Consider the following 14,203-nt stretch of genomic DNA (forward strand, 5'->3'; position numbering starts at 1 on the left):
CGCCGACTTTTTGTATGTGTGTTACTGTTTTTTAAAAATCCATATAGCCTCTGTTCGCTATAATACCAAAATGTCAGCGACAGATTGGTAAGAAACGATACACTTATTAAAAGCGTGTCACTGAACACTTTTCCGCCCTCAACGATGAAATCGCAGGTGAGATCGAGGGATGAGGACCAATAGAAACAGGCACGAATGTAAATGTTGGACTGTAGATGTGAGTACATTTTCAACCGTTCAGCTACACATCATTCCTGCAAACTTAGGCGCAACTAATACGACATTGTCAACCTGGCCACCTAGCGGAGAAACATTTCTTCCATAAATTTCGCATCTAGCACCTCACTACAGCTCCTCTACATGCCCATATGCGGGCCCAGCGTGATCCACCATGACTTGGTAATCCCATTATTCCAATTTTGACCGTGCTAATAATTTTCAAAATTTTGAAAACTCTGAAACTCATCGTAGTATCCACAAATTCACCCAGCTATTCAAGAGAATTCTTGTTAATAACATCCCGCTTTTGTCGGTCGATACTCTCATCTGTTCAGTGTGACGTTGTGAAAGTAGTAAAATCTCAGATCATTTTTCTCCAAACTGGCGTCGTCTTCTTTTAAAAATTTTTCAATGTAATAAGGCCTAAAGAGCTCATCTCATCTCATCGCATGGATCTCATCGCATGCGCGAACTTTACAGTTTTCCATAGCTTTAAGCCCTTGCAAAGATGACTCAAAGTTCCAAAGATGTCTTGGTACATAGGGCTCGTTTTGCGGAACTCAAAGGTGCCAATATCACCGCACTTGCGTTTTCCCACGCTTCCAGAGCGGACAAAAGAACACCTTCAGATTTGAGATTGGCACTAGGAAGATCTAATGGTGACATCGAGATTTGGAATCCACGCAATGGCTGGTACCAAGAACTCATAATTCAAGGTGGTAAAGACCGCACAGTGGAAGGCTTGCTTTGGAGCAACTTGCCTGGAGAACCGCTGCGACTTTTCTCGATTGGTGCATCTACAGTGGTGACAGAGTGGGATTTGGCATCTGGTCTTGCATTGAAAAATTACGATTGCAACGCTGGTGTTATTTGGTCAATGGCTTTGGATTCGACTGGAACAAAATTAGCTGTGGGATGCGATAACGGATGTGTCGTGATCGTTGACATTTCAGGTGGACCAGGCGTCATGGAACATGAAGCCGTGTTACAGAGACAAGACTCTAGAGTTTTATCTGTTGCGTGGAAAGGAACCGAGTCTGTAATTGGAGGCTGTGCTGATGGAAGAATACGGGTCTGGAGCGCCACCAGCACCGAAGAATTGAGGGGACGCATTCTGCATACTATGAAGGTGGACAAGTCTAAAAAGGAATCCACTTTGGTTTGGAGCGTCATATACCTTCCAAAGAAGGACCAGATTGTGTCTGGTGACTCCACAGGCGCAGTCAAGTTCTGGGACCTTCAATACGCAACGCTCACACAAACTTTTAAAAGCCACGAGGCAGATGTATTGTGCTTGGCGACGGACGAAACAAACTCAAAGGTTTTCAGCGCTGGCGTAGACCGTAAGATCTATCAATATAACCTTGCATCTGCTAATACCGCGAAAAACAACCTGAAATGGGTTGTCGCTTCAAACAGACTATTGCATTCAAATGACGTTAGAACCATGGCTTCCTATCAGTCCAAGGGTGCTGACTTTCTCGTTTCCGGTGGACTTGAGAAAAACCTTTTCATAAGCTCAATCTCCAATTTCACAGACGGCACATACACGAAAATTCCATACTTCGTTCCCTTCCACAAAAATGCTCTCTTCAACGCTGAGCAGCGGTTGTGTGTGGTTTGGCAACAATCAACAATAAGAATATGGGCCGTGGGCATGGACGCCGGTGATGGAGAAAACTACAAGCTCTGCTGCAAGCTGACGCTGAACGATGAACAAAACATCTCTACGTGCGCACTTTCAAACGATGGTCAAGTTCTTATTGTTGGTAGACCCAGTACCACAAAGCTTTTTCATTTACATCCTTCTAATGGCAAATTAAAAGTAACCAAACTGGACAACGAGTTCCTACTGAGAACAGGTGCCAAACACATTAAATTCATTGACAACTCTAATATACTCCTGGTTTCGTCAAAGGATGAGGTTTTGAAGCTCGATCTTGAAGATGAAGAAGCTGACGAAGAAGCAACAGAAATCGAGCTGCCTGCTCTATCCGAAGAGCTAGAGTCTTCTAAATGCCCTCACATTGCATCAATCAATCAAATCGACTGTCGGGATTCCGTTGCCGTTGTAACACGGACTTGCGGGGCCCTGGACGTTATAAATATCAGGGATAACAGTGCATCACCTGTTGCTCGTGTTTCTAATTTCATCGCTGCCGTTCACATAAGTTCAAAGGGCACTGCTTTGCTTACAACCGCAGATAACAAACTATTAGAGCTGTTCCTTAAAGAAACTGACGAATCTCCCATTGGAGCCATGTCAGTATGGTGCAAGAAAAACAAAGACTACCTGCCAAAGGAGTTTGAGAGTTCAAGAAACAAGTTTGTTGGGATTTTTAGTGGCGGACAATCCCAGGAAAGAATTTGGGTATGGGGTGTTAACTGCTTAGCTAGCTTCGACATGTCACAAGACCTTCCAATAAGCACACGGAAAAGACCAAAAAAGCATAAGATCGACGGTAATTCTATCACTGACAGAAGTGATAATGTTAACGGAGGGGAAGATGATGACGAAGACGATGACGAGCTAGAGCGCATAGCGCCACTAATGAAGGAAAGGCCTTCTCCTGAGCAACTAACGAAACGTATCAGCAAAGACAGTCATCCATTTTTCCTAACAGAAAAATACAAATCGATTTTACTCGCCGACGTTTTATCTAACAAGGAAATCGTACTGATTGAAAACCCAAACACGTCTAGATCGGCATCGCTACCGGCTTTCAATCTTCCTAAATTAGTAATATAGTGAATTTCAATGCATATTATACAGTATTAGTTTTTGGATACACTGTTGTCCTTTCTGCCAATTTGATGCCTACCAGCGATATCATAGCGCCCAGTGCGAATATTTTGTCAAACCACACATCAAGAACGATATAAGGAACGACGCTTTTCTCTCCCAACATTCGATTTAAGCGCTGAGCTGCTCCTTTGGATAAGTTCGAGCGCACCATGAGTATCGTAGCGAGAACATAGATTCCGGTGAGTTCGGAAATGAGTAGATTTTTTATGATCGATGGCTCCGATTTTTTCCTCTGGGAGCTTTTTGCGTTGGTCGTCGGAAGAAGCTCATTACTTTGACTTTGCCTCATGGTTTTCAGTGCCAGGATTCGTACTCGAAGAGGTAGAAGCGTTGCCAAATAAGATATTGTCGCTATTACTGTTGTAAGTGAGCAGCCGAACAAAGATAATGACAAAATCAGAGAGATCTGTTTCACGAGAGAATCTTGCTGAGATTTCTCTTTCAATCGGAAGACAAAGAAGTCACATATCTTGGCCAAAGAGACAGCAAGGGGATCCCCAGCAATGGTCTCTCCGCTAGAATGTTTCATCAATTTTTCATACTCAAAGTCATTAGGATGCCTTATACCATGGATGCATAAAGCAGGAATTCTGCGCAAGAAAATGGAGGACAATCTGTAAATGCAGTAAGCCAGAAAGCCAAGATGAAACAATCGTTTCATTAGATGTCTGGTCTTTGAATAGCTAGCCAATTTTTGCAATCTTGATAGCTCTAATTGGTAATGACTGATTCTATCAAAAAGCTGTTGTCGTAACGCAAAAGGGGGTGGAACAGGTTCTTTTTCGAGTTTGTGTAGTACAGCCAAGCTATCTTGAATCTGAATTTCACATTCATGCTTTTTTGCGTCTAATGACGCTTCATCCAAAAAGAGAACAGGTGTATTGCGTGAGAATTGAAGGGGAGCACTACCGGCAGCAGTGTCACCACTGCCATTGCGTCTGCGCCAAAAAAACACAACACTGTAATACAGTGTGGAAAGGCATGCAATTCCAGACAACAATGCCATGACACTAACGCCCATGATGGAGATTTTAGTGAGAAGACTGATCGAGGAACGAAATGGGCCGGCATTCAGTCCATTTAGTGTGAGAACCCATGTTAAAATGACCCCACAACACACAAGCGTCAGAGAGCTATGATTCAATCTGTCGCCATAAAACTTATTAAGTATTGACGACAGAATCAAATAAGGCTGTATCAAGATAAGGATAAAGGCCAACACCGTGGAGGCAAATAGCCACACAGCTGAAACGAGATCACTTGGTTCCACATTACCCTCGTTTTCAGCTTTCACTATCTCCCACAGCGTAAGTTCAACAGAAACAACGCATAATGCACAGGTCGTTGCAAACAGCACACGAATATATTGCGTGATACGTTTTGATGACAATGAAAAAGGATTAGAAAACTTGTGCAAGAACGTCTTTTCGTGCTCTTTCAGCACATCTAGCCCCACAATTTGGTCACTCATTACACCATCTCCAAGCTCGAATAGAAGCTGTGCTTTGAACCAAAATATCTCGCGACTGACGTGGAAAGAAAACACAAAAGATACCACTAGAATCACCAGCAAGTAGATATCACTTGAGAGCATATCTCAGTAACACATGGAACGGTCTGGCTTGTAAGTTGAGCAATGAAGAAAGGAATGGAGAGATGAGTTGAGATCTAAAGCTTTAAAGCTAATTTGGGTTATAAGATGAAGTCACGAGGTCCATATGTTTAATAAATAACGTGATATCATCTACGTGTTCCTCTACCTAAGTCTTGAGGCGTTACATAGACTTTAAGTCACATGATCTTTTAAAGCGGTCAATGTTATAATAGCGTCAAACCGTGTACGTAAAGGAAGAAAGGATACAGGGTGACGACTTGAGTCGACTAGAGTCGACTAGCCCTTAAGCCTAATCAAAAAGGCCTTTCCTGGCTTGCCATGGATGTAGCACATCAAAATCCAGCTTCAAACAATTCTAGTGGTGCTCCCGGTCTGACAAGAAGCAAGGAACTCGCATGTCCTGTGTGCAATGAAAAAACGATCGATCTTTTGCAGCTAAACAGTCATTTAGATCGCGCCCATGGTTTCGCAGAGGAGCCAGCTAGCAACGAGATGCCACAGGAAAACACCAAGCGCAAAAATACCAGTTTGGCTGCGAAATCATCCAAATTCGCGTTAAACCGAAGTCATTGGGTAGAACCAGATCCGGATTATAGCCGGTGCCACAAATGCTACACCAGATTGAATCGTTCTACCGGTCACATAAACTGCAGAAAATGTGGGGAGCTGTTTTGTATACGGCATTGCCAAAACGTTATCAAGCTAAATGCGAACGCGAAATACGACCCCATTACGGGGAAGTGGTGTCGTTGTTGCCAACAATGTGCACACGATAAACCAGGATGTAGAGATTTTGGAAGCTTTCGAAATAGAACTACCGAATTTCATAGGCTTCGAAACAGCCGGACTGAAGATCGCCAGCTGCAGTTATTGCAGCTGGAAAATCGGTTTGTGAGGCTCATGAACGGTATCTTACGCATCAATGCAAGGCACCAAGGTTTGATGCTGGCGTCGTTCAGAATCCCCATGGAAGTAGCCCAATTAGAAAGAACTGTCGTTCCATGGACTCCAGATAATTTCGCCACCGCATGCAACCTGTGCAAGAAGCACTTTGGTTTGACTTTGCGCAAACATCACTGCAGGCTTTGCGGTAAAATAGTTTGCGATAGTGCAGAAACGGGATGCTCCAACAACATTCCGGTCACGAATCTGGTAAATGCTGCATTCAATCTCCCAATTACTAAATTAGCGGATGCTTCTGACATTGAGACTAGCATTCGAGTCTGTTCCTCGTGCGTTCAGTCCCTATTCAAGAAAGGGAAATTCGAAAAAGAGATGGCGATGCCATTATCCATGCTTTTTCAACTTTATGAACGTATGAGTTCCATATCTTCTGTAATTATCTCCGCAGTTGCGAACCTAGGAGAAGCACCGGTAAATGGAGCCCGTTCAAACGCCCCAGATGTCTCGGAAGTGGTTGAATTAACGAAGAAACGACGGAAGATGGTGGACTCCTTCTCTACTTACGACCGCCTTACGAAACAGCTACTAAAACTGAACCCAAGAAACGCATCAGAAAGTAGAATTCAAACCGCAATCATCACCCGTGCATCATCCTTCATCCAAGAGAACATGCTTCCTTTAGGCCATCTGACAGCAAAATTAACATCCCAATCGCCGTCATCGAGGCCATCGCAAGAAAGCTTCCCAGACAGTGATAATAAGAACTTGAGCATAAAAGAAATCAAAGACTACAGGACTCAACTCATGGTTATAAAAGAGCAGAGATTTTTGGTCGAGGACATGATCGCTACGGCCACGAAACATCGCAAATTCGACGAGGCATCGGTTCTGAACAAAAATTTAGAGGAGTTGGACCTACAACTGAATGGGCTGACCAACCTGCTAGGTGGAGAAGGGTTCGCTTAGTACAGCATCTGATGCTCTTCTGAATCGAGCATTTTCAACGACAGTGTCCCAGCTCATTAACTGAACCTGTTAAAATTCACATCACCACACACCGATGGGTAAGACCAAATATTAGAGCCACGAGCAAGTTAAACCCAAAGCTTTAGCTTTTCTTGCCCTGGTTTTACTTGTCTGGAATGAATGTAAGTTTTAAAAAACAGTGCTTTCTCGGTCTTGAGTGCAACTCACTCATGAAAGAACAACAATACTAATGTGGCATAACTGAAATTAGGATGACAGAAGATCAGAACTGCTGCAGCTGAACCTCGAAGCTTGGAACGGCGAAGATGTTTTTCCGCTTACGAATAAGAAACCCGACTCTAGTATGAAGAGAAATACCGGCTTTATAAGGAAACTAAGGCAAGGCATCACGAAAGATACAAAGGCAAATCTGCTCAAAGATATTGCCGAGCTTTCATTGACAAAATACCTATCAGAACTAGTGGTTACGGCCAATGAGGGTTTGAGTAAAGCTTCAAACAAAACGGAGGACATTCATGCATGTGTCGAAGTCATTAGCTCATTGCACCAGCGGTTTAATCATCAGTTCACACCAGCTTTGATGGAACTATTCCTACAGAACTTCACTGTCTGTCAGGTTGAAAGTGAAAACGAAAAGGAAGAAACCGCCAAGGTGGCGAAACTACGCTCAAATATCAGAATCTTTACTGAGCTTTACCTTGCCGGACTTTTCAATAACGTGGAATTTATATCCAAGGATAACCTGCCCTCATTTATTGCGAAAAGATTGGCCAAGAAGGAACCCATAATTTTCACAGTTTTGAAGGAAACTCTAAACTACCGATTCAAAACAGGTTTACCAACAACGGTAGCTTCATCTTTCGTCACAAAGTTTCCACAATTCTTTTCAGATGACGCCGATCAGGATTCATCACTCATTGATTCAGATACGAGAAAGCTTCTTATTTCACTTTTCAAAGCGTTTAGCGAAGCTTCCATCTCTCAACTCGTCGAACTCAGCAAGACGCTCAGCAAGTTGTTGAAGGAACACCAAAAAGCACAAATTAGAACTGGAAAAAGCACCGATGAGTATATTGAAGAGCACGATAGAATCATTCCATCGTTTGAAAGATTTCGAACCGCTGTAGAGATCCTCACGGACGTATTTGGCATAGATGCGCCTACACTCGAAAAAGCACCAGAGGATGTTGCCGTGAACTCGAGCCCCGTAATCGTAAACCAGCAAAAGTCAGCATCGGATAAAATTTGGGAAAACGAAGAGATGAGACGTTTTTACGAGGTACTTCCAGATCTGTCAGACGTTATGGAGCTCTCAGACGAAAAAGTCTCGGCCGATTCTCAAAAGCTCAATGAATTTTTCCTCGGCTTGGAAATGGCAGATACGAAAGAAGCAATCGATGAGTTATCTTCAAGGTTCTGGGCCGACTCACTGAATAAAAAGGCCACGAGAAAAAGACTTTTGAAGTTTTTCGTTGAGACTGTGGATTGGAGTAAACTGAAAATATACGCTCGTTTTGTTGCGTCTAATTCGGAAAATTTGTCAGACGTGACAGATGAACTCATTCAATATTTGGATAACGGTTTCAGGAGCCAGCTATGGTCCAACAAAATCAACGTCAAAAATATCTTATTTTTCAGCGAAATGGTGAAGTTCGGGCTTGTTCCATCCTATCTCATCTTCCACAAGATCAGAACTTTGACAATGAATATTCAAATACCGAACAACATCGAAATTCTCACAGTTCTTTTCGAAAATTTTGGTAAATTTCTCATAAACAGTCCTCAATACAAGGCGCAGATGGAAAAGATGATTGACTTGATTCAGCAAAAGAGAAAGGAGCACGATTTGACAGTAAGCAATAAATGTGCTTTGGACAATCTTTTAGTCTTGATTTACCCACCGTCTTTGAAAAGTCTCAACTCGGCATCCAGAGAACTATCAGCGGAACAAAAGTACTATCGCATCCTTCTACGCAAAGAACTTCATTCGCTACCACCCGAGAGATTGGTGAAGCTTGTACGGCGTGCTCACTGGAAGGAAGAGTCCATTCACAAGACGATGGTATCTCTATTTTCCAAACCTGAGAAAATAAGCTACCAGTCGCTGGATCTGCTTGCGACCGTACTTAAAGGTTTATTTCCTTACTATCGAAATTTTGTCGTCCAGGTCATAGATGGTGTTCTGGAGGGTATAGAAAGGGGACTAGAGATAAATGACTTTTCTTTAAACATGGTGAGGATTGCCCAGATGAGATACCTATCTTCGTTGTACAATAACAACTTACTAAAGATAGAAGTCGTGCTTGACATTCTGTTTAAGGTTCTTCTATCTGGAAGTACACAAGAAGGTCATTTTCCGGTATTTGACAACGACTTTGACTCCCCGAGCAGCTACTTCCGCATCCATTTAGTCGTCACTACATTGCTCAGCATACCCGACTTGTCCCCGAATAAGCTGAAGAAGCTTCTTGTCTTTTTACGCCTGCTTGAATTTTACACTCTTAGCAAGGATCAACCGTTACCAATGGAGGTTGAAGTAAAGATTTCAAGAACTTTCAACAGATTTACAGAGAATCAGCAATTCGAAAGATGCAAAGACGTGGTGGACAGTGGCAAAAAGCTATTGGAGTGTTTCTCAACACAGCAAGGCAGTGAACTAAACGGGAGACCTGTTGAAGTGGATCTGGATGATGACGACGACGAAGAAGAAGATGATGATGAGATGTATGAGGATGACGACGCTTTAAGTAAAGACGGCGAAAAAGAAATGGAGAGCGAGTACGAAATCGCCGACAATATCGAGAGCGCTGTCAAAAATTCCAGCGACGAAACGGATAGCAGTAGTAGCGACTCTGATGATAGCAATTACGCAGAAGAAGAAGATGATGACTCTGATGACGAGTTAGAGCGAAGGCGTATGCAAGAAGCTCATATATCGAAGTTGAGGTCTGCAGAAGAAATAAAGGCGGAGGAGGACCTAGAAAGACAGTTTCAACAATTGGTTCAAGAATCTCTGGAAAGTCGTAGAAATGAGAAGACGTCCTCGAGCAATATTTCAATGATACCCTCGGGCTATAGCACAAGTTCCGAAACTGGCAGAATTTCTGCCCCTCCGACTCCTCATGAAAGTCATGAACTAAAATCCAAAAAGGTGGCATTTACATTCTTAAGCAAGTCTGGAAAGAAAACTCAAGCAAGAAAATTAGAACTCCCTCGAAACGTTACGTTTGTTTCAGGAGTGTTGGAAGAGGAGAGAAAGCTCAAAGAAGAGAGAGAAAAGATTAAAAACATAGTTTTAAGCCAGAAATTTGAGTAAGTAGGAGGTTGGAAAATCAGATTTTAAGTGGCGAAAATGCATGCCACTTTATAAAACCATGCTAATCGTTCATGCATTGACTATTCGAAAGTCTCTTTTTAGGTTGCTTTTATAACAACTACGGTGATATCGTCTTCTTTTCCTCCGAGGTAAGGACGACCGTATAATTTGGACATTTCCTGAGAGAAAACGCTTGGAAATGTGGGGTCCTTGCTTAGCTTCACCACTTGAGTAACAAACTTCTGTGTTAGTTCTTGCAGGCCCCCGCTTTCGGCGTTGTTGCTCAGAAATAACTCCATATCTCCAGTAGCTATATTATCGGTGACGCCGTCAGTAGCCAAAACTATAATATCGTCTTTCTGCAATTTAAAATTGTATTCGTCGGCGTCTTTGGGTTGATTTTGGATGTAAGAACCACCCTTTTGGGCCGCTTTTCTAACTATATCTTGCGGAATGATGGCCAGCTGGTATGGAGCGTTGAAGCCCACCGTTTGAAACTTGGTTTGGAATACCAGTTTCGCGTTCCGGAACACACCGCACCATGAATCACCAAGATTGGCCAATTTAAGCGTGCCATTGGGGGTAAAATGTGCCACGATTGCAGTTGTCCCTCCAACCTGAACTTTACCGTCATTTTTGATCTTGGTGTATGCCAGATCCAACAACTGCTTGGGCGACAAAGGCTTCTTTGTGAGATTTGTCGAGAGGTCCAGCATGGAACTACACAGCTCGCGACTAATTGCACTGGAGTCAAACCCGTGTTCGACCCATCCGCCGACACCGTCTGCAACGCCTGCAAAAACGTCATGGCTATTTCTGACACTTACAAAATAATTATCCTCACCGGTGGGTGAATCCAGTTGGCTCAGACCAGCGTAGACTCCGTCCACACGGTCTTTCGCCTGAAACGCAATGGCATAATTGTAGCTAAACCCAGATGATGATGATGATCCGCCATCACTGCTGTGTTGCGAAGACGACGCACCGCCTCCTCCAAGGCCGGAGAAGAAGCTCCGAGCTCCCAAAGAGAACGAATGCCATTCGTGTACTGTTGTGGACTCTGTTAGTACACCTGCTAGCATCAAGGCCAGAAATCCCACCAGAATTGTCAAAATCGTCAACATACTTCTACTGCGGCTTAAACCGCGAAATGCTGCTCTACTTCCACCTAAAAACATATTTAAACACAGAATACAAAACTATAAACTTTGAGAACAGACTCTCAGCTCGAAAGTGAACTTTAAAACGCTGCTTTAGAGCTTTGTTCCTTGACTTTTATATTTACTGATTTGTCGACCTTTAAATATTAGCCAACTACATGTCAAATATTAACTCACTAAAATCGTGAAATTTTTCAAATCTCGACTTTTGACAAGCCATTTGACATAAACTTTTGGAAATTGAAGACCTGGTACTTTTGGCTCAGAACAACGATCAGTAATAGGTGTTTTGGAATTCTTCTTTTTGAGATATAGACTGAACTCTTTTCAAGCGTCCTTTTTGAACCAGTTTAGCGTGAATTAGACGAATTTTTACAGATAAATTTATAAAGATGTCAGCTTTGAACGTGTTTAGATACTCTGCTGTGCTATTGGGCGTGGCCGTGGGCTTGCAAACAGACCTCAGTTTGAAATCGCAGGCTTCGAAACAGCAGGAGGAAAAAGCTTATGCTGAGAAGCTGCAGCTAATTGAACAGGCCAAGGCAGAATATGCAAAGCTGCACGCTCCAAAGAGCGAGACCAAGACCTCGAACCAGAAAGTGGATCTCGAAGACCCCAATTTGGACTACGCCAAGGTCATACTCGGTGCCGTTGAGTCCTTGAAACAGTAAACAGACAAGGGAAATCAAGATCTAATGAATATGTGTCTTTCGCTCTCTCTCTTTCTCCGCATCACCACACCTTTTTTATATTCCAAAAACGGACGACGGGTTCTCTAGCATACATAAACATTCATGTACATGCAGATTCTATACGCAAGAAGGTCCTATGAACTATTTTTATTTACAAGACGTTTCGTTTCGGCCCTCTAAGCTCTCCTCACGCGGTGGAAAACCCGACCCTCTGGCAAACCGTACTTGTTCCTTACGTTGCTCACATTGTTGTCCCATTGACTTCTCCACAGATGTGCACCAACCGCTTGCAGCTTATGATCATGCACAAATCGGCGTATGTCGAAGTTGTCCCGGTTGGAGTTGTTGTCCAATGGCACTTGTGCGGAATTCTGCTGTCTGAACAGCCACAAAACGAATCTTTGTGTCCCAGCATTTTTCTCTGGGACTGGTGGTAAGTAGGGCGCAAGGACATTGTCCTTGGTGAAAATACGAGCATCGACAGTATTGTTGTTAAAGTCCACTTTTAGGTTCACCAGCCCATACTGAAGAGTAGTCTTGAAAGAATTGTTGTCCATGTTAGGCTCATCAGGATTGACCAAAAGCACCGTGTATAGCTGTGTGGCCGGATCGACATCGTCATACTCTTGTATTTTGATCTGTGGCGGGAAGCTTGTCGCGTTGGAGGAGAGAATTTCACCTGGTTCCACCCATTTGTTCACACCGGTTGAAAATGGAAATTTCAAACTTACCTCCACTTTGGGAACTAGCGTTGGCAGCGTGTCAGGGATTGCTGCAAGCGTCTCCAATCTTTGCATCAATAACATTTGGCCATATGATTCCCAATGTTCACGGCCCAAACGTCTATACACAGGCACATTGTAATCGATTACGCTGGGGTTGTTTTCTAGTTTATCATTGTACTGGAAATTGTACAGGACTTCTGGGTTATAACGTTCGGCATCCACGGCCAATTCCAGACGCTTAGAAGCGTCTTTTTCCTGCTCTAAAGCGGCATATTTCGAAGCAGCTCTGGTTTCCAAAAATTCGTAGCAGGTTTTGAAAGTTTCGTCGATATTTTCTGGGGATTGATATTTTATCCTATTAGATCTTCTTCTAATCGATGGCGGTCCCTGCTGTGAGCTTCCTTCCAATATGTACGATTTCACTTTGGAATTTGCAATGGAAAGCGAAGGTTTTCTGTTAGAAAAGTCTGACCAGATTTTTGCACCGTTTTTTTTAGCCACAGAGCTATGGAAGGATCTGCGGAGCATTTTGCGAAGGTTTGTAGAATCCAAAAGCCTTTGAGTGGTGCAAGAGTTCTTGTCGATGAGCTTCGATAGGTCAAGTTCCACTATTCAAAAATTTACAGCGTTGTTAGCTACAGGTGTGATTTAACTAATTATCACCAGTCATGTGACCTGAATCTCGAAAATAAGAGATATAAAGAATTCGAAGAAATGAAGCGGGGATGGACAAGATATTGAGCTGGTAGAAGGATCAGGCCTCTGAAGCCATTCGTTAAACAAAATCGACTCTATACATATGTATACGCCTAAGTAAGAAAATGAGCCCAAAAACATTCATCACGTGACCGGTGTCAGCGACAGGTTTGGAAATTGTGATCAAGCTCCATGGCCACCAAACCTTGAGAAACCGGCATTACTGGTTCAGTGTGATGCTGCCCTGACGTCTCTATGAGTGGTATGATAAATTGCTTCCAACATTGATCTTGAACATTGATCTTGAACATTGATCTTACAGTTTTCTATGATTTTCGTCCCGAGTGTCGTTTGAATGTTGATATCCACTGCTTCTATGTTGAAAAGACGACACTTAAGTTCTTCTCCATTATGTTTGCTGATCCCGAAACTCGTTTTTTAGACCAACACATTCATGAGCAATGTACAATGTCAGGATCGCTAGATTTTAAATGGAAAGCTTAAAAGGCTTGATAAAAAATACCGGCAAATTGATGAGGGGCTTTTAGCATCAATACGATACTATCCAGAGCGTTAAAATGTACGGTAATCTGTCCACCACAAAACTTCAAATTTTTAACTGCTCTCATACTTATTACTCATGACAGTGAGAAGCCATCTGTATATTTAAGTTGCGAAAGACAGTTGCATTTTAATACTTGACCGTAAAAGCACAATGATCTACAGAAGTTTAGCTCCTCTGCCGAAAGAGTTCATATCGTGTTTCTGTCTCGAATGGCGAGCGTCGATAACATAGGGCCTTCTTTATAAAGAATATTCCACATCAATACAGTTCCCCCAGAAAGCTATGTCAAGACACTTGGCTAAAATAGTAGGGCAGAATATTATAACCAGTGATTCCCTTAGCTTCATAACCTGAACCCAAAGGCTAAATCCTTCGCAGTGTCCAGCAAATGTTTGCGTGGATCAAGTCCCATCGAGATCTGTTACCTTTTGTTCATGTCTCCAGACCCAGCAGAATACATCGTATCAGCCAGTAAACAGACTCTCTGCGTAGTTGAACACCTGTCAATGATTTGATAGC

General features: G+C 42.9%; 7 protein-coding genes across 7 annotated transcripts; 4 read left to right on the top strand and 3 right to left on the bottom strand.

Annotated features, from left to right (window-relative positions):
* Positions 1-727: 727 nt before the first annotated feature.
* UTP4 (LALA0S05e04016g1_1) lies at positions 728-2,968 on the top strand (the record flags this gene model as incomplete). The annotated part of the gene is made up of 1 exon (XM_022772248.1): positions 728-2,968. The coding sequence occupies one exon, from the start codon at positions 728-730 to the stop codon at positions 2,966-2,968; it is 2,241 nt and encodes a 746-aa protein (XP_022628591.1).
* Positions 2,969-2,984: 16 nt separating this feature from the next.
* Positions 2,985-4,619, bottom strand: LALA0_S05e04038g (LALA0S05e04038g1_1; the record flags this gene model as incomplete). The annotated part of the gene is made up of 1 exon (XM_022772249.1): positions 2,985-4,619. One exon carries the CDS (start codon positions 4,617-4,619, stop codon positions 2,985-2,987), a length of 1,635 nt encoding a protein of 544 aa, XP_022628592.1.
* Positions 4,620-4,958: 339 nt separating this feature from the next.
* PEP7 (LALA0S05e04060g1_1) lies at positions 4,959-6,509 on the top strand (the record flags this gene model as incomplete). Its single annotated transcript, XM_022772250.1, has 1 exon — positions 4,959-6,509. The coding sequence occupies one exon, from the start codon at positions 4,959-4,961 to the stop codon at positions 6,507-6,509; it is 1,551 nt and encodes a 516-aa protein (XP_022628593.1).
* Positions 6,510-6,685: 176 nt separating this feature from the next.
* NMD2 (LALA0S05e04082g1_1) lies at positions 6,686-9,846 on the top strand (the record flags this gene model as incomplete). Its single annotated transcript, XM_022772251.1, has 2 exons — positions 6,686-6,691; positions 6,781-9,846. The coding sequence occupies 2 exons, from the start codon at positions 6,686-6,688 to the stop codon at positions 9,844-9,846; spliced, it is 3,072 nt and encodes a 1,023-aa protein (XP_022628594.1).
* Positions 9,847-9,944: 98 nt separating this feature from the next.
* On the bottom strand, positions 9,945-11,024 carry PTC7 (LALA0S05e04104g1_1; the record flags this gene model as incomplete). Its single annotated transcript, XM_022772252.1, has 1 exon — positions 9,945-11,024. The coding sequence occupies one exon, from the start codon at positions 11,022-11,024 to the stop codon at positions 9,945-9,947; it is 1,080 nt and encodes a 359-aa protein (XP_022628595.1).
* A 374-nt stretch (positions 11,025-11,398) lies between these two features.
* TIM11 (LALA0S05e04126g1_1) lies at positions 11,399-11,677 on the top strand (the record flags this gene model as incomplete). Its single annotated transcript, XM_022772253.1, has 1 exon — positions 11,399-11,677. One exon carries the CDS (start codon positions 11,399-11,401, stop codon positions 11,675-11,677), a length of 279 nt encoding a protein of 92 aa, XP_022628596.1.
* A 197-nt stretch (positions 11,678-11,874) lies between these two features.
* MRPL35 (LALA0S05e04148g1_1) lies at positions 11,875-12,951 on the bottom strand (the record flags this gene model as incomplete). The annotated part of the gene is made up of 1 exon (XM_022772255.1): positions 11,875-12,951. The coding sequence occupies one exon, from the start codon at positions 12,949-12,951 to the stop codon at positions 11,875-11,877; it is 1,077 nt and encodes a 358-aa protein (XP_022628597.1).
* Positions 12,952-14,203: the final 1,252 nt, after the last annotated feature.

This window comes from Lachancea lanzarotensis, scaffold LALA0S05, assembly GCF_000938715.1.
Source record: "Lachancea lanzarotensis genome assembly LALA0, scaffold LALA0S05, whole genome shotgun sequence".
Lineage (NCBI taxonomy): Eukaryota > Fungi > Ascomycota > Saccharomycetes > Saccharomycetales > Saccharomycetaceae > Lachancea > Lachancea lanzarotensis.